General features: G+C 26.7%; 5 protein-coding genes across 5 annotated transcripts in view; 3 read left to right on the top strand and 2 right to left on the bottom strand.

The window, feature by feature from the left end:
* The window catches only part of Phum_PHUM534030 (uncharacterized protein), a gene marked incomplete at both ends in the record, with an annotated part of 2,801 nt that extends 2,501 nt beyond the window's left edge, over positions 1–300 (bottom strand). The window contains one exon of the mRNA XM_002431472.1: positions 276–300. Coding sequence (XP_002431517.1) covers positions 276–300 — 25 coding nt within the window. The remainder of the gene's footprint in view (positions 1–275) is intronic.
* A 6,559-nt stretch (positions 301–6,859) lies between these two features.
* Positions 6,860–9,587, top strand: Phum_PHUM534140 (embryonic polarity dorsal, putative; the record flags this gene model as incomplete). Its single annotated transcript, XM_002431473.1, has 5 exons — positions 6,860–6,902; positions 6,988–7,196; positions 7,278–7,515; positions 7,602–7,745; positions 7,840–9,587. 5 exons carry the CDS (start codon positions 6,860–6,862, stop codon positions 9,585–9,587), a joined length of 2,382 nt encoding a protein of 793 aa, XP_002431518.1.
* Positions 9,588–11,351: 1,764 nt separating this feature from the next.
* Phum_PHUM534150 (uncharacterized protein) lies at positions 11,352–12,318 on the top strand (the record flags this gene model as incomplete). Its single annotated transcript, XM_002431474.1, has 2 exons — positions 11,352–11,370; positions 11,543–12,318. The coding sequence occupies 2 exons, from the start codon at positions 11,352–11,354 to the stop codon at positions 12,316–12,318; spliced, it is 795 nt and encodes a 264-aa protein (XP_002431519.1).
* A 436-nt stretch (positions 12,319–12,754) lies between these two features.
* On the bottom strand, positions 12,755–13,417 carry Phum_PHUM534160 (uncharacterized protein; the record flags this gene model as incomplete). Its single annotated transcript, XM_002431475.1, has 2 exons — positions 12,755–12,954; positions 13,030–13,417. The coding sequence occupies 2 exons, from the start codon at positions 13,415–13,417 to the stop codon at positions 12,755–12,757; spliced, it is 588 nt and encodes a 195-aa protein (XP_002431520.1).
* Positions 13,418–14,735: 1,318 nt separating this feature from the next.
* Phum_PHUM534170 (ubiquitin-protein ligase, putative) lies at positions 14,736–20,674 on the top strand (the record flags this gene model as incomplete). The annotated part of the gene is made up of 13 exons (XM_002431476.1): positions 14,736–15,193; positions 15,403–15,543; positions 15,697–15,893; positions 15,976–16,175; positions 16,261–16,498; positions 16,574–16,743; positions 16,839–17,007; positions 17,079–17,290; positions 17,383–17,722; positions 17,801–18,020; positions 18,098–18,323; positions 18,410–18,568; positions 20,408–20,674. The coding sequence occupies 13 exons, from the start codon at positions 14,736–14,738 to the stop codon at positions 20,672–20,674; spliced, it is 2,997 nt and encodes a 998-aa protein (XP_002431521.1).
* Positions 20,675–24,765: the final 4,091 nt, after the last annotated feature.

A 24,765-nucleotide genomic window follows, 5' to 3' on the forward strand; every position in this document is an offset into this window, starting at 1 on the left:
TTAATAATAATAATAATAATAATAATAATAATAATAATAATAATAAATAATAACAAATTTTTTTAATTGAAAAAAAAAAAATGAAAGAATAAAATAAAATTTTATGTAAGTAAACGTGAAATGAAATGAAAAGAAACGAATATCATATTTACACACGTGTAAACGTGTTAATAATAATAATAATAATAAGGTTATTTATTTATTAATATATATATAAAAATAATTTTATTTATGGTAAAGAAAAACCAAATGAAAAGACGATAAATAAAAATTACCCTCGAGACATGACATGAAAAACATTATAAAACCACTTAATTTGTTAAAATTAATTAATTTGGAACGATCTATTATTATTATTATTATTATATTTTATTGAAAAAGAATATATATATGTATAAAAATAAAAATTTTATGTCAAATTGTATAAAGTAGGTCCTTTTTAATTTCAATTATTATTTTTTTTTGAAAACTTGGTTAAAAATATTTTTTTAATAATAATAATTATAATAATAATAATAATTTTTTTATATTTCCATCCATTTTCCAGCTGTTGTTGTTGTTGTTGTTGATGGTGCTTCCTAGTTAGTATAACAAAATTTGTAAGAAATAATAATAATAATATTAATATACATGTAACGAAAGTGAAAAAAAAAAAAAAAAAAAAAATTTGATCGATGCAATATAATTAAATGACTCTTGTTGCCATGCCCAACAGTTTTTTTTGCTGCTGTTTTTTTTTTTTTTTTTTTTTTTTGTTTTTGAGAAAATTCTGAGTCACGGGGACCCCGATTTGAAAATTTTTTTTTTTTTTTTTTGAAAATTATTATTAAACCCGTCAGGGACGTTTTTATAACTTGTTTTGTAAGGATCCCCACATTTTTATTTATTTATATATAAAATTTATTTTATTTTATTTTTTTAATTTTCCGAGTGAATTTATTATTATTATTAACATTTTTTTTTAAAAATTACACGAGTTAAACGTTGTAATTTTGCATTTATTTTTTGTGTTTTGGGGTAACGTAATACATTCATCATTATTATTATTATTTATTATTCATTAATTTACGTAAATTATTTTTTTTTTAATTATTAAAAGTTTTTCGTTTTTTTTTTTTTTTTTTTTTTTTTTTGAATTAATAAATTTTCCCCCTTTCTAAAAGTTTAAAAATTTTTTTTTTATAATGATTTGGGGGTTATTGTTGATGTATATATAATCAAAGCATGATTTTTATTTAAATAATAATAATAATAATATAATTAATTTAAAATCGATCGATAAATATTGATTTTTTTTTTTTTGTATAAAATGGTGAGTCAAACAAAATAAATTTAACGGCGCCAAATTTTTAAGTCTAATGGACGATTCGTGTCTACTAGAAAATCTTTTTTTTTTTTTTTTTTTAATTTTAATTTTAATTTTAATTAAATAATTTTTTAAACTTTATAAAAGGTTTGGGGGGAGGGAAAGGTACATGGGGGGAAATGATTTTTTCGTTTGAGAATTTTTTAATTTTTTTACAATTAGATTGAGAGTTAAAATTTTTTTATCCCGTTTGAACGGTTTCGTGATTTTTGCTTTATTTTTGAACTGTTTTTAGTTGGAATTATTCCAATTGCACAAAATTTAATTTTTAATTTCTGTCTGCTTTTATTTCCTACAAAAAAAATAAAAGAGAAAAAAACTAAAAATTGTTCATAAGGTTTAAATGAATTGTAAAAAAAAAAAAAACTATATTTTGTTGTTTGTTTGTTTGTTTGAAATGTCGTAGGTGGAAAATGTTAAAATTTTTCATAATCGATAAATAAAAATGATTTTTTTTTGTCTACTTAATGAAATAATATTTTGAAAATAATAATTTAAGTTTATAAAATTTTATTAAAAAAAAAAAAAAAAAAATTAGAGATTTTTCTAAAGCTTTCTACAATTTCATTTTTAATTGGCAATAATTTTTTTTTTGTCAACCTCAAATAATAATAATATTTATTTAAGTATTTCACTATGAAAAAACAAAAAATAACTTAAAATTTCAATTGTCAATATTTAAATTAAACCTGATTTCCATTTTTAGATTTTTTTTTCTTTTACTCAACTTTTTACAACGTCGTTTTGCATTCGAAAAAAAAAAAAATTTGCAAAAGAATTTTCTGTATCCCTACTTTCCCTCACCGGTCGGTTCGACAAATAAATTATAACGAAAGGTTTTATAACGTTTTTTTTTTTCTTCGAGAATTTAAAATTCTCAAAATCCATTAAATATTTTAAATTTGCGTAAATTGATATTCAAAAAGAAATAGTCCTGTAATTACTTGCAAAAAAAAAAAATTGCGTACGGTTTTTTTATAAGAAAAAGTAAGAGCCATTTAGTTTAATCAGATAATCACGTGGGTTAGTGTCACGTGACAATGTTTTAACCAATCGTTATACGGTATCAATATTTATTCTAAGAAATTCATGATGACCATGTTTTAAAATTATTTTATTTTATTTTAAATAAGAACAGTAGTTTAAAAGACGTCGAGTTTTCTCTGGTTCGGGGAGAATTACAATTTTTATTAAACTCGTGTGGAAAAAGTTTTGTTGTTATTTAGTTAAATAATAATAATAATAATTTATTTGTTCTTTATGTGGTTTGTATGTGACAAAGTGTTTTAGATTTTAATTTTATTCGAGTAGTACTTGTCTCTCTCTCTCTCTCTATTAATCAAAGTATTTAATTTTTGTAGCAATGATGGAAAAAATTCAGGTATATATATATTTATTTATATAAATATTTTTTAATTTTAATCGATAATGCATTTTAAACACGTATATAATTTTCGTTAAAGTAATTCTATTTGTTATAACGTGTGGTTTGGTTTAATTGATTCTCATTTTTTATACATATATATTATTATTATTATATTTCGCATTAAGTTATTGAAAATTATATACTTTAACTAAATGAAAATAGTTTTTGGTTAAAAATAATTATCAAATTTTATTATATCATTTTCATTTAAAGAATTTAAAATAATATTTAATCTAAGCATCAAGTTTTAAAGAATTAAAATTGTAAAAACGTTAACTGTCAAATTTCTAAGTAAAATTCAATGATAATAAATTTAAAAGATTTATTAATTGGCAACAAAAAAAAAAAAAGTATTTTTGTCCTTTTTAAAATTATAAATAATAAATAATTTTTAAAATTTAGTTAAAATTCAAAACAATGAAACATTAAAATTTACTTATAAGGTAATGAATTTTTTATAAATTTTTTTTCTTTTTTTTTTTAACATCCTGTTTTCAATTTTTTTTCGTTACTAAAAAAATTTTAAACATTCATTTCTTTTTCATTTGTTTTAGTTTTTAAGCTTGTAGAACAATTTTAATAGAACAAATTAGCAGTTGTTAGTATCAGTTTAATTGAGTACACAACTTTAAATAACATGAAAAAAAAAAAAAGAAAGTTCAATTAGCTTAGTTTAATTTAAAATTTATATACGAATAATTACCATTTAATTTTTTTCCAAATATTTAGTTTAAAATTTTCTTAGCTTTATTATTATTATTATTATTATTTAATACTTAAATACCTTAAATTGCTTAAAAAAATTGAATGAAAGGAAAAAAAGCAAGTATTTGTATCGATTGGATAAATTTAGTCAAAAATTTTATTATTACTCGTAAGTTTTAATTATTTATAAATACTAATGCTAACATTGAAAGCAAAAAACAAAAAATTATTTACATATATATATAATTTTAAACATTTGTCGAGAAAAGGAAAGGAAAAATATTTTTAAAACAGATATAATAATAACTTAGTTAAATTTCATCATTTAAATGATGAATCACTCACATTAAAACTTGTCCATTGACCCAGCTACAAAAAAAAAAAAAAAAAAAAAAAAACCTAGCTTTTTATTGTTATTACTTCTTGACTTGAATATTAAACACACTTTATAAAACTTTTGTGTGCATTTGTTTTTTTTTTTAACTTATAATCGCTTTGAGTATATTTTTCGAGAATGTTTTTGTCCTGACTATTTTTTTGTTGTTGTCGATATATTTTAAAATTGTTTATACTTCTCGAATCAATTTTTCACAACATTTTTAACATTATAAATTGTTTGCTGTAAAAAACTTATCAACTTATCAATACATTGTACCTGTTTGTGTGTTAATTATCTTAAATTTAAAAAAAAAAATTATAGGTTTTAATGGTAGAATTCCAAAAAGAAAAGAAAAAACAAAGCATAGGGAAAGAATTTTTTATTATTATTATTATATGTGATTTGCATTTCTTTTTAAAAATTCATTCATTCATTCATTCATTCATTCACATATTTATTTATAGAATTTAGGAATCCGGATTTAAACTTGTTTAGGTTTTTAAATGACCTCATGATGATGTTTAAAGGTATTGAATGAAGAATACACTAAAATTATGTAACGGAAAAAAAAAATGATTGTGACGTTTACGAATGTCACGAAAGTGACGGTCTGTTAATTTTTCATATATACACACGTTCACTTTTTTTTTTTTAATTCCGTTTGAATTTGAATGAAAGTGAAAATTATTAATTTTTCGTTTACAAATCATTCAATAATATAATTTCACGTCCGCTTTATTTCGTAAATAATATTATTATTTTTTAGTTTCATTAACTTTTTCTTCTTACGTCACATATAAATTATAATTAATTAAAAATAGTTTTACTACTCCTGGGCAATTTTAATTTAGGTACGATTGGAAATCCCCCCCACGTGAAACATATTAGTCACATATTAGTTCGCGTTTTAGGGAAATACCCAACGTGTATACCTTACAGGTTTCGGTTTGGCACTTACCCAATAGTGCAATACTTTTACAAAAGTTTTTATTTCTTGTTTTTTTGTATCATTCAAGATTTAGAGTTTTTTTTTGGGGGGCAGTGGGAGGGGGGAAGTGATCTTGATCAAATTACACAATAATTTGGTGCCCTATGGTCTGTTTCTATGAACGAGGGACCACGACCACGTGCACTTTAATATTTTTGAGAATGAAACAAACCATTGACGTTATTTATTTATTTTCTTTTGTAGGAAGTTTTTTTTTTTTTTTTTTTTTTTATTATTTTAAATGTTACTTCTTTAGAAATTTTCATAATTATCACCACTTACTAATAATTTTTATTTGACTTTTAAATTAAATTTTTAACGAATTTTATAAAAGAAACACAAAAAGAGGGAAAAAAGAGGGAAAATTATTTAATTGCATTCGTATTCAAGTTAGATAATTTATTATTATTATTATTTTGGGTTAAATTCTAAGAAAAATTTATTGTAATTGAAATTTTTTTTTATTAGAATTTCACGTTTCTCCATTTTTTTTATTTTTTTTTCGTAAATCGCAAGCCCATGAGTTCTTTGGAAGTAAAAATTTATTTTCAAATGTCAGTTGTAATCGATTTCGAACAACCTCTATTTACTCTCCTGATTTTTATCATTATTATTATTATTATTTTCCTCCTTGAAAATTACAGAAAAAAAAGGGGGGAGGGAAATTTTTGAAACATCGGATTCCAGGTTTCCAGGTTGAGCAAAATTTTTAAAAATATTTTTAGATTAATAATAATATTAATCGTCGCGATTAGTTTAATTGAATTTTCTAATTTTTTTTTTTTTTTCTTGGGGGGGCATATCATTCAATTAAAGCCAGAGGGTTTTTCATCTTTTGTACAATGATCAAACACGTTCTTTTCAAGTTTCATTGCGTACGTGATAAATTGCAAATAAACCCATAAAATATATGTGTGTATGTGTGTGTGCGTGTGCGTGCGCCATTTTATAAGTGTATAATTTAATTAAAACTAGTTAATTGGTAAAAAATTAATAATAATATCTCGGTTGAAATTATTTATCACTTATTTATTAATGTCAATTTTTTTGTTATTATGTAAATAGTAGTTGGTACTTTTTAAAAAAAAGGCATTAATTCGGTGCAAAAAAAAGTTTATTTTTTTGAATGAATTTCTCTTATAAAGTTGTTTAATGTAATGAATCATTGAGGGTGTGAGAATTGGTGTCATGAAAAAAAAACTTCAGGTAGAAGAAAGATGGTAATTTAAACTTTCTTCTTGTTATGCGTCATTTTTTTTTTTTTTTTTTTTTTTTGACAATAAACAATTTTTAGTTTATTTAAGTGTTTGGTAGTGCGTGTGTACATACACGCGCATATATGCGTGTATGTGTGTCTGACACAAATCCTTTTTAAAATAGTTTTTCACGTTATTTTAAATATCAAATGATTTTATACCATTTATATACGTGTTTAAAATTAAATATTTTGACCCGGAAGAAAATATTTAGATTAAAAATTTTATAATAAGAAAAAGGCGTTTCCGGTACGAACTGTTTAAAACAAACTTTACAAAAACTTTAATGCGAATAATAATAAAAATAATTTCTAAATTTATTTTGGGATTCGTAAAAGTTATATTGTAGACAATAATTTTCATTCGGGACGATTCATTTCCGTATTTCGAGAAAATTATAATTACCGGAAAACTTAGAGAAATTTCTAATTTTCATTCCCCTAAAAAAAAAAAAAAAAATGGTATCGTGGAACGTTGTTGGTTTTATGTCGGACACCTACGGATTAACTTTTTGCAAACAAACAAAAAACGATGGAGTTTTATTATTATTATTATTATTTATTCAGTTTCATAATTAATTCTTCTCGTATTATTTGTCTTGGTTAAAATTTTCCCCTTGCTATTATTATTATTATTTATATTTATTAAATGCGTATATTCTCTACAAAATTAATTTAATAATTTACGATTTTTTTTTTTTTTCAGATGATATCAGATATTTTTTGGCTAATCTAAAGTTATGGATGCCGAAAGGTCTTCGGGTGTCAATATAAGTGATGTCAGTAAGTATATCCGTTTCATTTTTTTTTTTTTTTTCCATCTTTAATTTAAGGATGAATGAATAATTTTTTTTTAAAAACATTCTAGTCGAAGTTATAGAAACGGACGAAATGTATGCTGGAGCATTACCTAACAACGGGGAGCCAGATTCGAGGAGGCCCAGAGCCTACGTTAAAATAATCGAGCAACCTGCTTCGAAAGCATTGAGATTTCGCTACGAATGTGAGGGCAGGTCAGCAGGTAGCATACCAGGAGTCAATTCCACGCCGGAAAACAAAACATACCCCGGAATACAGGTGAATTTTTTTTTTTTTTTTTTTTTTTTTGGAATTCGAAAATTGCACGACGTGATTAATAAAAAAATTTTTTTTTTACAGATCGTCGGCCACAACGGTCGAGCAGTGGTGGTAGTTTCCTGTGTCACCAAAGATGCTCCCTACAGACCTCATCCCCATAATTTAGTTGGGAAAGAAGGTTGCAGCAGAGGCGTTTGCACGCTCAAAATGAATAGTGATACGATAACGTTTTCTAATTTAGGTATCCAATGTGTTAAAAAAAAAGATATAGAAGAAGCACTTAAAGTTAGAGAAGAAATTCGAGTTGATCCGTTTAGAAGTGAGTTTTTTTTTAAATTATCCTGATACCTGATTATACCTTAAGAGATTCCAGAAATTTAATTAATTTGTTTTTTTCTTTTATAGCTGGTTTCTCACATAAGGTTCAACCAAGCAGTATAGATCTTAACAGCGTTCGGTTGTGTTTTCAAGTGTTTCTCGAAGGTCCTAAAAAAGAGGAATTTACAATACCTTTACGCCCAATCGTCTCCGATCCTATTTATGACAAAAGTATGTTTTTTTTTTTTTTTTTTTTTTTTTTTTATTAATGAATTTTTAATTACGATTCAATAATTTTTATTTTTTTTTGTTCATGCTCTTTCAGAAGCCATGTCAGACTTAACAATATGTAAATTAAGCGATTGCTCAGCATCGGTAGCTGGGGGAAAGGAAATAATTTTACTATGTGAAAAAGTTGCTAAAGAAGATATTCAAATTCGGTTTTACGAAGAGCGTGACGGAGATCTATTTTGGGAAGGTTTAGGTGATTTCCAACCCACGCAGGTTCATAAACAAGTAGCTATTTCATTTCGGACTCCCAAGTACAAAAATATTGACGTTGAAAAACCGGTTAAAGTGTGGGTTCAGCTGAGGAGGCCATCCGATGGAGCTGTTAGTGAAAGCGTACCTTTTCAATTTATACCTTTAGACTCAGGTAGGGCTACATTTTGGTCGTTGAAACGGGTTTTATCTAAAAAAGGGGATTATAACACTTTCTCGAAAATTTTAAACGAAAATGCTCCTCTCACGCCCGAAACGCAAAAACGAAAATTCGAGTCTCTAACGGCAAATTCCGTTTGCGAGGGTAAGAAACCCCTGCTTGAAAGGCCGGATTTTGGAAATAGAAAAGACTCGCTTATTTCGGGAGGTAGTTTAGTCGTCGTACCAAATCAGGACAATTCGACGATGGATTCGAAAACCGTGGCGAAGACGCAAAATTTGGAACGATTAGAACAAGAAAATCCACGAAATAATTTCATTAATGACAAGGAAAGTATGAGAACTGGAAACAATCAATCAATACACGAAAGCAATAAAAGACCTGACGAGGTTTACAATTCAAATGTGGAGGATCGATTCAGTCAAAATGAAATAAAAGGAATTCAAAACAATTCCGAACCTAACGACAATTCGCAGTCGTTTAACGATCTGATCACTCAAGTGGCCGAACTCGATGAAATATACGCTGAAACCCGGGAAAAATTAATTTTATCTCATCCCGAACTGGATAATCATTTGGAAAATATGTCCGTCGACTGTCGGGACTCTTTTAGGGATAATCAAACGTACACTAGCTTGCAACTCGCCATGAAAAATCCGATCGAATCGATGGAAAGCAGATGCTACGAAGATGTGCCTGTCATACAAGGTCCATTAATCAACATTAACGAAAACAAATTGATGAGTAAAATGAGTTCGATGGAGGAAAAATTACCGCCGTTGCCACCGAAGAGGGTTAAAAAAACGCCACCCAGGCGACCGGACGACAGTCCTCTCCATAAGGATTTGCCCAAAACCCCGGAATCGACAAAAACGAAACAAAATTTATTTCAAAAATTATTTTCTTCTAAAAATAAAGTTCCTAACAGTGTTAAAATGAAAACGAGTCAAAGTTCGGAATCTCTTAAAAGCGCGGATCACAAACCCGCGAGTCCGAACACTCTCAACACCTCCAAGAGTAGTTTAAACGTAGGAGAAAATAAAACCGCGAACGAAAAGTCGTTAAATAAATGGTTTCACCAAAGTTTGGAAAATCAACCGAACAAAGATGGATTTGCGGTGTCGTCTCCGGACGACCTAACCGCGAAAACCGAAAAGGATCAGGTAGAAAAGGAAAGCGAAGGTTACCTATTGACTCGAGACGATTTAGAATTAGGCATGGATTTGACGGAAGCGGAAAATTACGCACTGTACACTTCCATAGCCCCCCACGCGTCCATGACGGAACTCGACGAAATATCTTTTTACTACAGTCCCGTGGAAAAGGGTAAAATTTTAACGGGAAACGATTTTAACAACAAATTAAAAGATATAGAAATGAAAACCGTTACGAGACCTCAAAACGTCACTTAGTAAAAAAAAAAAATATATATATATAAATATATATTTTTATAAATTTAAACAAAAGAATGATGATAATAATATTTTTATGGGATTTTAACACAAAAGTATTTTCTTGAAAATATTTATAATAAGAATAAATTAATGAAATTGTTGTTAAATGATATTGTTGAGATGAAAAATGGATCCACGAAAAAAGAAGAAAAACCAACATTTAACGTGTCAGCAGAAAGAAAATTTTATTTTCTTCAATTATTATATATATATATGTATGGGAAAACTTTAGAAAATTATTGGTTTCCTTCCCCTTCTAAAACGTGACGAGCTTTTTGATTTAAATAATAATATATTATTATTATTATTATTATTGTTATTTTTACATAACGAGGAGGAAAATATTGTGACGTTGTTAAATTTCTTTTTAAAAAAAATAAAGCTGAAAATAGATTTAGAAGATTTTTTGTCGTTTCATTTGATATCTTAATTCATTTATTTGTCGCGAAAAGGAAAATTAATAATGATAATAATAATGATAATGATAATTTTTTAAAATGTATTTTATACGTAGTTTTTTATACACGACTGTAAGTTTTTTTTTTTTTTTTTTTACAAAAATATCTAGTCAATTAAAAAATGGAGGAAAAAAAAATGGAAAGAAAAAAAAACGCTTGAGAGATTAATTGAATTTTTTTTATATTTTTTTCAATCGGAATAATTATTATTATTAACGTTCATTTTTATTTTATTTATTTATTTTTTTTTGTTGGTTGTTGTTGTTGCTGTTGTTGTTGTTTCGATACGATTGTTTTACATTACGGTTGTTTATTTTTTTTTACTTTTAATTATTTTAGTTTTTTTTTTTTTGTTTTTTCTTTTCTAGTCTTTTATTTATTTATTTTGTTAATTGTTTACAAAGCGAGAGGAAACAATAAGAAAAAAATTAATAATAATAATAATAGTAATAATAATAATAATGATGGAAAAAAGGTCGCTTAAGAAATTTTTTCGTTAAAAAAATTGTTGCGCTTAATTTTTTTTATATATTGAAAAAGTATTTGTATTAGAAATTATTTTTTTTATTTAATTAATAATAATGATAATGTTATTTTATTGATGACGTCACAAAATAATAATATTTATTTGTACGACTTGGTGATGTAAAAAAAAAAAAAAAAAAACTTTTATATTTTGTACGTAAAAAAAAAAAAAAAAAGGAAAGAAAAAAAATTTTTTTTTGCATTTAAAAAAAATATTGTGTGAGATTATTTAAATAGAGTAATGAGATGATTCTCAATCTTTTCTTTTTTATTATTATTATTATTCTATGCTCATCTTCATGAAACCTGCCATAACACAGCATCATCATCATCATCATCATCATTGTCTTTTTCTCTTTTTTTTTTTTTTATTTGTAGAGGGGAGGGGGGATAAATTTTTTTATTTATTTTAAAAGATTTTTTTTTGTTTAAATTTAATTTTTTTTATAGATCCGGTGATATTGAGACGAAAACGTCAAAAATATAGCGGAAAATCAAGTCCCCAGAATATATTAAGACCCCCACAAGATGATGATAGTAGTGAGTAGTTTTCTTTTTTTTTTTTTTTTTTTTTTTTTTTTTCTGGGGGCGGTTTAAAAGGCATTTTTTTTGCTTCACGTTATTGTTTTTGGGGTAAAATATTTTGTATACCATGACCCCCTGTCTCAAATATTTATTTTTCACATGTGTCGTGATCCTCCCTTATCAATTTGTTATCAATAACGCGTTTAAAATATATATGCGAAAAGGGTTTGTCGGTTATGGGAATAATTTATAAATGGTGATGGGAAATAATTATTATTATTATCAAGAAGAAAATTTATAAACAGGTGGGTTATTTATTATTATTATTATTATTGTTAAATAGTAAATTTTTTTGTGTTGCTAATGAGTATTTTTTTATAATGATAATTTTTATTGTTTTTGTAGGATCGACATTCGTCGGAAGCGTGAGTCCAGATGGAGGATACCACATGTTGCAAGTTAAACGCGAACCGTCAGAAGCGAGTCCTGTGTCTTACATGTACGGAGGAAACGTTAGCCCAATGTATCCGGGAGCTTCACCGGGTCCCCCTTCACCCAATAGCACTCCTTCACCGGTACCCTATACGTACTCGAACGTTAATTTGCTCCGACACAACGCGGGAGGAGGACTCATAGAACTCAAACCAAATGAAAACAATCCTTTCAAATCGGACCTCGGATATTCTTCGCCCGGTGGTGGTGGAGGAGGAGGAGGAGGTGGTGGACCTCTCAAACCTCACGGATCGGAAAATTCAACCTTGCCATACTCTGATATTTTCCCATCGAGAAATCCACCGAACGCAAGTTCGAAATCCGCGTCCGCGAACAACAATAACGGAAATCCGGATGTTGGTAACATGGGAAAAATTGAAAACAATTCTAATAGATCTCACGTTGCTGGAAATGCTGGAAACACCATGTTGGACATGGATTCTCAGCAGTACAGCCTTGAATTAAATTTAGGTAATTTAGATTCGGCCGAATTGACTAGGATGGCAATGATGACTGATGCTAACCTATCGGAAAATTTATCTAGTAATCTAACGTTAGATGACAAAGTTTCAAAATCAGCCATGGAATGTGATCAAAATAACATGACAGATAGCTTCACAAGAGTAGCTAATAATGTTATTCAAGAATTAGTTTCATTAGGAGATATGAATCAAGGTACTCAACAATGACTGTTTCTTTTTTTTTTTTATTTTATCTCCAATTTTCCCAAATAAATCAGTAAATGAATATTGTTTTAAGCAATATTTACATTTAAAAAAAATTATTTTTTAAAATTTTAATATTGTTAAAAATATTTGTCTATAAAAATTTTACATCACATAAATTTTTTATTATTTATAAAAAAAAAATATATTTTATCGTAATAAATTTTTTAAATGTAAATTTAAATTGAAATTTTTTTTTTTTTAACAAATGCATAACTAATAATAATAAGAATAAATTACAAATTTATTTATACGATAAAATTATTAATAATAACAAGGTTTTTAAATTTGAATATGTAACCATTTTGAATATTTTTTTTTTGTAAAATATTTTAGTTTAATTCTACAGTTCAAGAAAAAACAAAGAAACTTGTGTCAATTTAAAATTGGAAAACTATCATCAAATAATTTTTGTATGAGATTCTTGTCCAAGCATTTTGTTTCTTATGAACCAACGTAATTGTGAGTGATTACTTTTTCCAGGTATTTTGTTACGATTCCACAATTCTTTATAATGGTGATATAATTTAACTGGATCTAAATTTTTTCTATTATTAAATGAATTTTCTTTACTAGCCGATTGTGTCCAGGGACGAATAACTGAAAATGTATAATAATTAAATACAAATTGAAATTTTTCCAAGGATTGTTGTACATTCGATGATGATGACTTACAAGAAGGCTGAACTTTGGTTATGGTGCTTTTGTCATTTTCATCTTCTTTAGATTCAATTGAAAATTCATTCAGTTCTTCGTGGGCAGTGTCACTGCAAGAGGATGGCAATGAGTAGTAATCAGATATAATGGAATTAGTAAAAGAATTGTTATTAGATAATTTTTCAGTGCTTTCTAATTCAGAACATGAACAAACTGAACTAGTGTCATGTGACTTTGATGTAGTGCTAACTCCACATGAAATGTAACCATATTTTTGTTCGTATTTAATTAGTTTTTTTAAATCGTGAAGAAAATCGTTTAACTGTTTAGTTGTGATTTCATTGAAGCCCAGAGCTTTTAGATGATTTAAAACTTCTTGAGGATCTAAATTATCTGGTTCTAACATTATTTATTGTTTTTTGATAAAACTCTGTGAAAAATTTTTGAATTTTAATAACTGAACTACAACTTTTTACATGAAAAATTATTGATATATCATCACATTAATGCATCATATGAATTATCGAAATACCGTTACAACTTGGGAACAAGTAACGAAAACATTGAGATTTATTGTATAGCGGAGGCTTTGAACAATTTTTAATTAAGAACCGTCAAAAAAGGCTGTGAAAAAAATGCGGCAAAATTAATTGCATACGAACTTAATTTTTTTCTAATTTTATACTTTGTTAAATTCATTTACCGTGTAAGCGTTAGTACAGTTTTTTCATCTACAGTAAAAATCAGGGTTTGTCGACCTATTTATAAAAGTACAAATATTTCAAGTATTGAAATTTCAATTTTTTACCAACTCAAACTGTATTTCTTTTGAAAATAATTTTGAGTAGTCAAAAAATGTCATCATCATTACTTATTGTTCCTTATGATTTTTACTTATCGATACCAAGGCCATGAAAAATGATTTAGTATCATTTTAAAAATTAATTTTTATTATCAAAATTTATATTTCTTTTACATATATCGATTTAAATTTTCATTTATGCGCAGTTTAAAAAAAAAAAAAAAGTTCAGATATTATGCAATTATTTACTAAAAAAAAAATATTTTTTTTTAAGTTTCCTTTAGCCTATTTTAATTAGCCGCAATTTTAAAAGTTGACAAAAAATTTCTTAAAAATGTGTGATGAAAGATCTTATTTTTTTTTCATAAGTTTAACTCACGATTTTATCATACTATATTTATCACGCTCTTTAAAAAATATAAATTTTTAGATACGTAACATGCCTAGAAAAAAAAAATTTTTTTTATAAGGTACAATTATATTAATTTGTTCGGTTTTAAATGGTGCAGTGTAATAAAACTGCCTGTGGAATTTTTTTTTTCTGCACCTTCTATTTTGTATTTAAAGCTATTTTTACTGAATACAATACTGATGAAAATGAAGCTGAAATTTCAGAAGTAGATATTTGGCTTCAAGAGCACAATTTAAGTGAATATAAGTCACTTTTAAAAAAACATGGTAAATACTTTTAATTTATAATAGTAGTAACTGATTAAAATTGAGAATGCTTATTTTAAATTACTTTGTATAATTATGTAGAGTTGATTAAAGTGATTTTACTTTGCTATATATATATTATTATGCATTGCAAGTTTTACTTTGAAAACATTTGAATGCTGTTTACAAACAAATGCCTAAATGAATAAAAAGAAACTAAATTTTTGTGTCTTGCTCAACTAAAAGTCATATATATTTATACAAAATGAGGTGGCATGAAATGGCTATAGATCAAGCTGAATTGGAGCATAAAGTTGATAATTTTAAAAAAGATGCTTCTAAAGTAGAAGGATTGTTTGAAGAGTTGCTAGTTTTAGAAAGAAAAGCCAAGAGTTTTGGAAATGGTGTATGGCCTTTACCTTGGGTCTATGAAAAAATAAAGAAGAAATGGAAGAAAACTTCCCTTGAGGAAATTTTAAAAGTTTTAGCATTTAATGAAGAAATTTATAACTCCATAGCCACGACTAGAATGAAACTAGATAGGAACACAGAAGCCACATCGGAATCTGATAAAAAAGCAGAAATTTCTTTACGTCAATCAATCAATAATTGTGAATTGATTTTAAGTGAAGTTGAAAGCAGATTTGCTAAATTTGATGGAGTTCTTCAATCCATGGCCAATCCTGCAATACCAGAAGAAGAAGAAGAAAATACTCGAGCAAAGTCATCAAAACGTTTTTTTCGACTCTGCTTTTAAAGAGTCATAAAAAATTTTTTTTACTTAACTTTTAAACCAAAGTTAAAATTTTAAAAAAAACTGTATTAATTTCAAAGTAATGAAATCCTACTAATCTTATTTATTATTGGTTTTGAAAAAAATAAAGTTTAGTTTTTTTTTATTTTGTTTTGTTTTTAGGAATAATACAATTAAGAAATTGTGCCCAATTAAATTTAAAACTTGATATATCTGCAACTGATAAAGAAAAACTCGAAGTGGCATCTACATTATTGAAGAAAGAACTGATATTTAAAAAATGGTTATCTGTTCACAATATCGAACATCTTTATTCCAGGTGAATATACACTAACATTAATAGTGCTGTGAAATTTAGTGCATTTATTATTAATTTTTTTATATTACTTTGTTTTATGTTGCAAAGTAATTTTTTTTTTTTTTTTTATAAAAATGTTTTCTCTTTGTAAAAATTCTATAAATATAAAATTAGATTACAAGAAAATGGAATCACTTCTCTAGATGATATTTATTACATAGACAGCTCATCTTTTCCCGAGTTTGATTTTATTTCATTGAGTGAAGCTAAAAAGTTTAGTTTTGATTCTCAAAATGACTTAGAAACAGTAAAACTAAATTTATGGTATGAAATTTTGGAGGAATTTCAATATGAAGAAAATTGGAAATGGGGTTAGTTTACATACATATTTAAATTAGAATTGTTTTAATTATATTTTGATTTCATTTACATTAAATAAATAAAAATTTTTAGGGTCACTCGGAATTATATCTTTTTGTATGGCTGGGCTTATTACATTTGCCATCATGGCTCAGCCTCTATTTTTTCCCAAAGCTAAACCTTCATTACTGCAATATGTTACTGGAAAATACTTACAACCATCTAATTGTAAGGTTTTGTTCGAATGGGAAGATCCGAAAACTGTTGGGGAAACTTTTGTTTTTACTGTGGAAGTAAGATATGTCTTTGGAAAAAATGTGTTAGCTATTTTCAAACTAAAAATTTTTTGAATTGTGACTTTTTGAAATTGAATGTTAGTTTTATCAACGCAATGGTCAAGCTTATCCCATATGTAATACCGACAACTTAAACGTTGAAGTATCAGAGGGTAGTCGTCAAATAGCCACCATCTGTCAATTAGGCGGTTGCGACCCTAATCTCGCTAACATTGCAAGAATTAAATTTACCGCCCGGCGAGCCGGTGTATATAAAATCAGTGTACAAATTGATGGATGTCACGTTCGTGGAAGTCCATTTTCTAAAGTATTTAATTCAGGTTCGTGTTTTAAAATAACGTAAAAACGCAACAACAAAAGAAAAGTTGCGAAAAAATTGAATTTTTTATTTTTAGGTCCTCCGGATCCCAATAAAACCCAACTTTTGAAGCAAAGTTCAATCGTAGTTTGCACTTTAGATTTGCGTTACACTCTCGCTATCGAACCTAGAGACGAATTTGATAATTTTTGCCATTTCAATGATCCAGCAGCCGCCTTAAAAGGATACAGTGTTAAAATAAGCAAGGTAACATGGTCTTCCAGTTTGTGGTTATTAGTGCATTGATTCGAAAGTAATATGCTTCTTATAGAATTTCCTAAAAGATTTTACAAAATGTACAGCTTGACTCTCAAGAATTCGGTTCTCACAAATCGGGATTCTTCTACGATGGAACTTCTGGAAAAATTAAAGTTCTTTTAAAATTTCAATGCGAAGGATGTTATCATGCTTTGGTCACTCTTAATAACGTTCGAATCCGTAATGGAGATTTCAATATTATTGTTTTAAATAGTACGTACTACAGAGATTTTTAGAAAATTCAACTCTATGAAACGTTAACAAAACAAATTTTTCCATTTCAGATATTGATACTGAAATAATTCAAAAAAATATCGCGAGCAATAATAACGGTGTTTGCTACGAAGCTAGATTAATTAAAATACAATCGGAAACTTTGCAAAAACCAAAAAAAGTATTTTGTTATATATCTCCGAAGCAAATCACCATAAAAGAATTCATACTTAAATTTATTCCAATTCGACTTTTGACATTCCGTTTGTGTCCTTCTACAAAAGTAACTTTTCGATTTGAGCAAATTATTATTTTTAAAGAAAATTTCAATGGAAAATATATTATTAATGACATGTATGTATTTTTTTTTTTTAGTTTTATTTTCACGGTAATAACAATCAAGATGGATGGCCCATGTTCACGATAGATGATGGATGTCAGGGTCGAGTAGAATTGGCTTCCAATTATCAAAACGTAATAGCTGCAACTTTTAATTATTTTTTATTGAAAAATATCGGGGGTTCGGAAACGTTTAAGGATAAGCAAGATTTTTTTTATCACGAAATAAGAAAATTGCATCATAAGCATCACCACGAAAGAATCGCGTTGAAAATTTATCGTGATAAAATCGTTGAATCTTCCATGAGAGCAACGAAAAGTTTTTCTACATCTGATTGGTGTAAACATTTTGTTGTTTCCTTTATCGGAGAAGAGGGTAAGGAATACAATTTTGAACTACAATGTTGTACTACTACTAATCAATATTTAAAAAAAAAAAAAAATGTTTTATCAGGTGTAGATTGTGGCGGAGTTCGTAGAGAATGGTTTAATCAATTATGTTCTTCTTTATTCGATGCTCGTAACGAATTATTCACCGCATTTTCCGATAATCAACAAGCTTTAGTACACCCGAATTCCAAAAGGCCGCCATCTTTTAAATTAAAACATTATGAATTTGCTGGTAAAATTGTTGGGAAATGTTTATTCGAATCTGCACTGGGAGGAAAATTTCGGTAAACTTCATCGGTTTTTTTTTTATCAAAAAGTCAATTTTTTTATATTTATTAAAAAAAATGTTTTTCTTTTGCAGCCAAATGGTAAAAGCCAAATTTACAAGAAGTTTCCTCGCTCAAATAATCGGTTTGAAAATCCATTATAGATATTTCGAACAAGATGATCCCGATTTATTTTTAAGTAAAATTAAATACATAAAAGAAAATGATGTCGAAGATATGGAATTGTATTTTATTGAAGAAGAATATTGCGAAAATGGTCAATTGATTAAAACAATAGAATTAATACCGAACGGATCCGAAGTAAGAAAGTTTCTCTTTTTTTCATATATAAATAAATACATCAAACTCGATAATTAAAAAACAAAAAATTTTCTCATCGAAAACAGATTCGAGTGACAAATGACACAAAACAACATTATTTAGATTGTTTGGCACAATATAAATTAGTTTCAAGTGTTAAATCAGAAGTGGAATACTTTTTAAAAGGACTCAACGAATTGATACCGGATTCTCTGTTGAGCATTTTCGATGAAAACGAATTAGAAGTAAGTAAAATTCATTTTTTTTTTATAAAAAATACATTTATAAAGAGACAAATGACAAAAAATTTTTTAAAGAATTAATTTAAGAATGAATTTTGGTTGGTAAATCGATAGTGATTGAACATCCGGTCATTTTACTACCGAAATGACCTTTCCAAAACATAAGATCTTGACCATAATGATAAAACCAAACATAACGAACTCCTTTGCCATAATTTTGAAATATGTGAGTTATCTGAAAAAAAAATTCAAGTTGTTTATTTCTAATTTGGTTATACATTTTACATTGCACTTATTTATGTATATTGACCTTTTGCCAAGTTGCTCCATCTGGTTTATCTAAATTTTTTCGAATTTCAAAATCATCAATCGGATTTTGATGTTCGTCTAAAATTGCTGTTTTAAATTCGTATATACATCTAGAATCTGACCTGCCACAATACCTGTAAAAAATTATGAGTTTGTACAATGAGGGTGGGGGCTTCAATTCACTTATTAAGTATGTATGGATCACCCATTTTTCGGCATGATGAAAAAAAGGTTCAAACCATTCTGATACTGTTATTTTCGGTTGCAACAAATCCATAATTTGTGCCACAGCCCCTTCTTTTTTCAAATCAATAATTTGTTCTTTGCTGCAAGAATTGTAGGTAGTTGCAAAACAAGATGTAAAAGTGTTTAAATCATCATTGGTGGGATCTTCTGGAAAGTCATCGCAACCCTTTGGACATTTTTCAACCTTCCAATGATCTCCTTCGTTGGTAACCAATTTCCAATGTTTAAGTCCTTCTAAAAGAAAAAAAAAATTTTTGTTCACAAAATGAATTTCTCTCTCTCTAAACGATTTTTCAAACATTTGAATTATAAATTTACCTTGTCCACATCCATTTTTAATGAGATTACGATTAAATGGATTTTTATTAACCATCCAATAGCACACGAACCAGGGTAACTCTTGAATTTTATTTAATGATAAATTCTTTCTAGTAAATAAAATCCTCCATACTTGAGAATCGATCAAGTTACACCAAATTTTACAAACATTTCTGCAAGTAAACACCAAATCTTTTGGATGTACATAACTTAGTATTATTGATAAAACTTCTTCTGGGAAATAATATTTTTCTAGAAAAATGCAACCGTTATCATCGTAAACACTAAAACTCCTAGAAGTGGTTATCATTATTATTATTATTATTATTATTATTATTATTACTCAAGTTATTCATATGTTCATTAAATATCATTTGGCTAATGTCATTCTGTCAATTATTTTTCAATTAAGTCAAACTTTAATTTTACAAAAGAAAATCTTCTACACTTAACTTCGTTTAAAAAAGTATTATAACTTTGTTATTTTAATAATATTATTTAATGAAAAAATATTTTTTTGTTAGCTTTTAACCTGAATGAAAAAAGTTTTTTGAAATTGCGTTTTGTGAAATCAAAAATTTCCGGTTATTTTCGTTTATTTTCGTTTATTTTCGTGCTTTGAAAAAATGATAAAAATTATTTTTTTCAAAGGTGATGGTCGGTGAAAATTCAATAATATACGTATATTAAAAACAACAAAATGTTTGAGTTGTTTGTTGCAAAGTGTTTTTGTGAAGGGGGAAAAAAGAAAAGAAATATAACGCGAAGGTTTTTTTATGATTCAAAATGATTCAGGGTAAAATTAAATAATCATTATTATTAATAGAGTGTTTAATGAAAATAAAAGGGATAGAATTGTATAGGAAATGTCAATTGATAAAACTTTAATTTTTTTCATCCTGTTGTTTTTTTTTTAAAGGGGATTCGGATTTGATTTACTAAGGATTTGTTTTTTTTTTTTTTTTCCAGTTACTTTTATGCGGAACAGGAGAATATGATATTGGAGATTTCAAAGCGAATCACATTGTAAATGGAAACTCATTAGAATTTCAAAGAGTTTTGGAATGGTTTTGGGCTGCGATAAGTAATTTCACTGTTGAAGAAATGGCAAGACTTTTACAATTTACCACTGGTTGTTCTCAATTACCACCTGGCGGTTTCAAAGATCTTTCACCTAAATTTACTTTGTCTGCTGCTCCGACATTTGGAAATTTGCCTACTGCTCACACTTGGTAATGTACTTTTCGATGGAGTTTTTCTTTTTTTATCCATTATCGAATGTACTAATCAAATTCTTACTATTAATTGATTTTATAATCGATTGTAATAAAAATTGTTGTCAAAACATTGACAATTGAGTCATCATAATTTAAAATAATAATTTTTCAGTTTTAATCAACTTTGTCTCCCCAGCTACGATAGCTACGAACAATTTGAAAAAGCTTTGCTGTTGGCCATTAAAGAAGGCACCGAGGGATTTGGATTTACTTAATATTTTTAAACAATTTATTAAATTGTTTTTCATTCAGTTGCAGATTTTTATTTATTTATAATTATTATTAAATCGATTAACATTTGTATAAGGGTAATTTATTATTATTTCGATGATTTAGTATTTAAATAATTAAGTATTATGTAATAAATATAATAATAAATAAATAAATAAGTACTTAATTTTTTTTTTTTAACTCGAGTTAATTAAATTATTTTTTAAAATCCTTAATAAAAAAATCCATTTCCTTAAGTTTGCGATATTTTTAGTTTAAAATTACGATCTTAAGCGGGAATCCATTGTTTACATTTAATTATGAGCGCAAATCCACTGTTGTCATTTTATATTAAGAGGGGAATCCGTTGTTGCAATTTATTTTACTTTAAACCTCTTGAATCTTATGTTTTTCTGATACATTTGGTCAAATTTTTCGATGTTTTTAGTGAAAAATTTAGAGTTTGAGGGGAAATATTTCCCCTTACACGTTGCAATTTCTTATGAAGGGGAAATCCGTTGTTGCAATTTATTATGAAGAAAATCCATTGTTGCAATTTTTTAAGAGGGGAATACATTGTTTACATTTTATTATGAGCGCGAATCCACTGTTTGCATTTTATTATGAGCAGGAATCCATTATGCCATTTTATATTACTTTATATTTCCTTGGATTTTCTGTTTTTCTAATAGATTTGGCCAAATTTTCCGATGTTCCTAGTGAAAATTTAAGATTTTAGACGGTAACCCAATGTGTGCATTTTATTTAAGCGGGAATCCAACGCTTCATTTTATCATGAGGGGAAATCCATGGTGGCAATTTATTATGAGGGGAAATCCATTGTTGCAATTTATTAGTTACTTGGGGAAATCCATTGTTGCAATATGTATTATGAGGGGAAATTCACAGGTTACATTTTATACCTCTTGAATATTATGTTTTTCTGATACATCAGAGCAAATTTTTCGATGTTTTTAGTGTGAAATGACCTTTGTGGCGGGAATCCCCTGTTTACATTTTATTTAAGCGGGAATCCACTGTTTACACTTTATTTTAAGCGGGGAACCAATGTTTCAAATATTCTAAGGGGGAATTTTGTTGAAATATTATTTTACTTTATACCCCCCCTTGGATTTTATGTTTTTCTTATATATTTGGTCAAATTTTTCAATGTTTTTAATGTAAAATTTCAATTAAGATTATAAAAAGCCTAAACTACCTTCAGATTACTTAAGTTTATATGGGTACAAAATTGTAATTTATATACATTAAGGATGAAATGCATGAGGGAAAATTATGTAAAGGGGGAAACAGTAGGAAAATTAAGTATTTAAATAGTTCTGAGGAAAAATTATATTCTTTTACTAGGTATACTTAAAATTTAAATTCATGCCTAATGATAATAATGACCGATTCGTTAAATGTTGATTTAAGCTTTGACAAACAATAAGATGAATTGTCGTGAAATTATGAGTGAAAATAATAATAATAATGATTATCGAAAAATGAATTTAATTAAAGGAGAAGCAAATTAAAATTTTATTATATAAAAATTATAAAATATAAAATTGAATCGATTAATTTAATCAATCATCACCTTAAAAGCCTTAACAATTTTTTTTTTATTTCCTTCCTCTCTCTCTCTCTCTTTTTCTTTTTTGCGTAATTTAGTAACATAAACGAATATAATTATAATTTTTATTTACTCTTCTATTATTATATTTTATTTATTTAAATGAAAATTACACCTTTTTGTTTTACTTTTACTAAATAATAGTAATAATTAATAATAATAATAATAATAAAAATTAAAAAAAAAAAAAAAACAATAATAATAATAAATGAATGCTTGAAATATATATATATATATATTTTTTTTTTTAATAAGGTGAAATAATGAATTTTCAGCGACGACGTCGTCTATCGTCGTAATCCCTGTCGCGACGATCATTTCGACGAAAATCTTCGTAATTGTTATATCTTCTCGGCCGAGAACGATACGGTGGGGATCTCCTGAATAAAATAAAAAAAATAAATAAAATAAATAAATAAATAATGACAAATAAATAAATAAAATAAAATACAAAAAAAAAAAAAAATTTTTTTCCCATGATATGAATATCGCAACGTATCCCAACAACCTATAATAATCTCTTTCTCCAAAAAAAAAAAAAAATTCAAATATGTTCCTACGAGAAAAAAACCCAAAAAAAAAAAACCAAAAAAACGGGGGGGGGACGAGGGGGGGTAAATTATCTGTGCCGTCTCCCAGGGATCGTTTTGAAGCGAAAAAAGAAAAAAATCAAATCAAAAATCGTTCTCGTCAAAAAAATAAAATAATTTTATTGGATTGTCCACCATATTTTTTTGTTAATACCAATTTCGCCATTATTATCATTATTATTATTTAAATAAATTTGTTTCAATTACGTTTTACTATTTAAATACGTTTCCACTTGTAATAAATAATAATAATAATAATAATAATAATAAAATCTGTCGGGGGTAAAAGTTAAACGTCCAGATACGAAGTCTCTCTCTCACCCTCACTCCCACTCTCTCTCTCTCTCTCTCTCTCTCTCTCTCTCTCTCTCTCTCTTTCTCTTTTCTTTCTCCCTATGTATAAACAACCAGTCGAAAAATTACATCAAAATTTTTCCTTTATATTATTATTATCTTATAAACCTACCTTACTTTGCTATTCATTAACTATAGCAATGTGATATTTATATGTAATGCGATGAAATCCATAAGATAGAGAGAGATTAAATAATATAAAAAAATAATAATAATAATACAACATCCCACTTACTATTTTTTTTTAAATTAAATAAATAACAGTGAAGAACGAAACAATCAATAAATGACATCATAATTTAAATAAAATAAAATAAATTAATTAATTATGCAAAAGAAAAGCAAAAAAAAAAAAAAATTTTCAATATATGAGTGAAATTTTCTTCAGGATAAAAATAATAATAATAATAATAATAATTAAATTTTCACGTTTTTCTTTTAGTTATTCTACAGACCCACGCACACCCACGCGCACATACCAATTTTATTTCCTCCATTTTTTAAAAATATTAATAATAATTAGAAATATATAATATTGATAATGATGATATTTGAAAGATTGAATTGTTGTTGTTGTTGTTGCTGCTGCTGTTGTTGCAACAAATTGAAGGGTTTCTTTCCAAATTGAAATTTTCCGGTCGTATACACATGCGAAAAAAAAAAATCTACTTTCTACTAACTAACTAACAAAAGTTAGTTTAATTGGTACAAAAACTAAAACTAAAAAACTAAAAAACTAAATTACATTAGAGTGTTACATTTTTTCTTTTCGGATGTACCAAATTTTTTTTTTCCCACCGTTCAACTCTCATCATTTAAAAATTCTATGGAAAAAGCAAAAATTAAAAAGCGAGGTAAACAAAAATCAACATAAATAAATAAATAAAAACAAAAAAAATTATTAATGATATGCCTTTCCTTAAAGATGCCACTAAAAAAAAAAAATAAGCCAAAAAACTCTACTACATCGACCTTATTCTACTACTCTATTAATAAATAAATAAATAAAATCACAATAATAATAATAATAATAATAATAATAATAATAATAATAATAAATACTACTTTGCCGGGGCTGGGAGGGGAGATGGGGAGGGGGAGAAGGGGGAAATTTTAAATGAAAACAATATTTTTTTTTTTCCTAGCAAAAGATATAGAAACAGAGAACAAATAAAATGTCAAGCATTGACACATTACTAATAATAATAATAATAATACAAATCGGAAAATCTAGCGCTTATCCATGCAGTGCAAACTAAATAA

This window comes from Pediculus humanus, genomic scaffold (assembly GCF_000006295.1).
Source record: "Pediculus humanus corporis 1103172108288 genomic scaffold, whole genome shotgun sequence".
NCBI classification, from domain to species: domain Eukaryota; kingdom Metazoa; phylum Arthropoda; class Insecta; order Psocodea; family Pediculidae; genus Pediculus; species Pediculus humanus.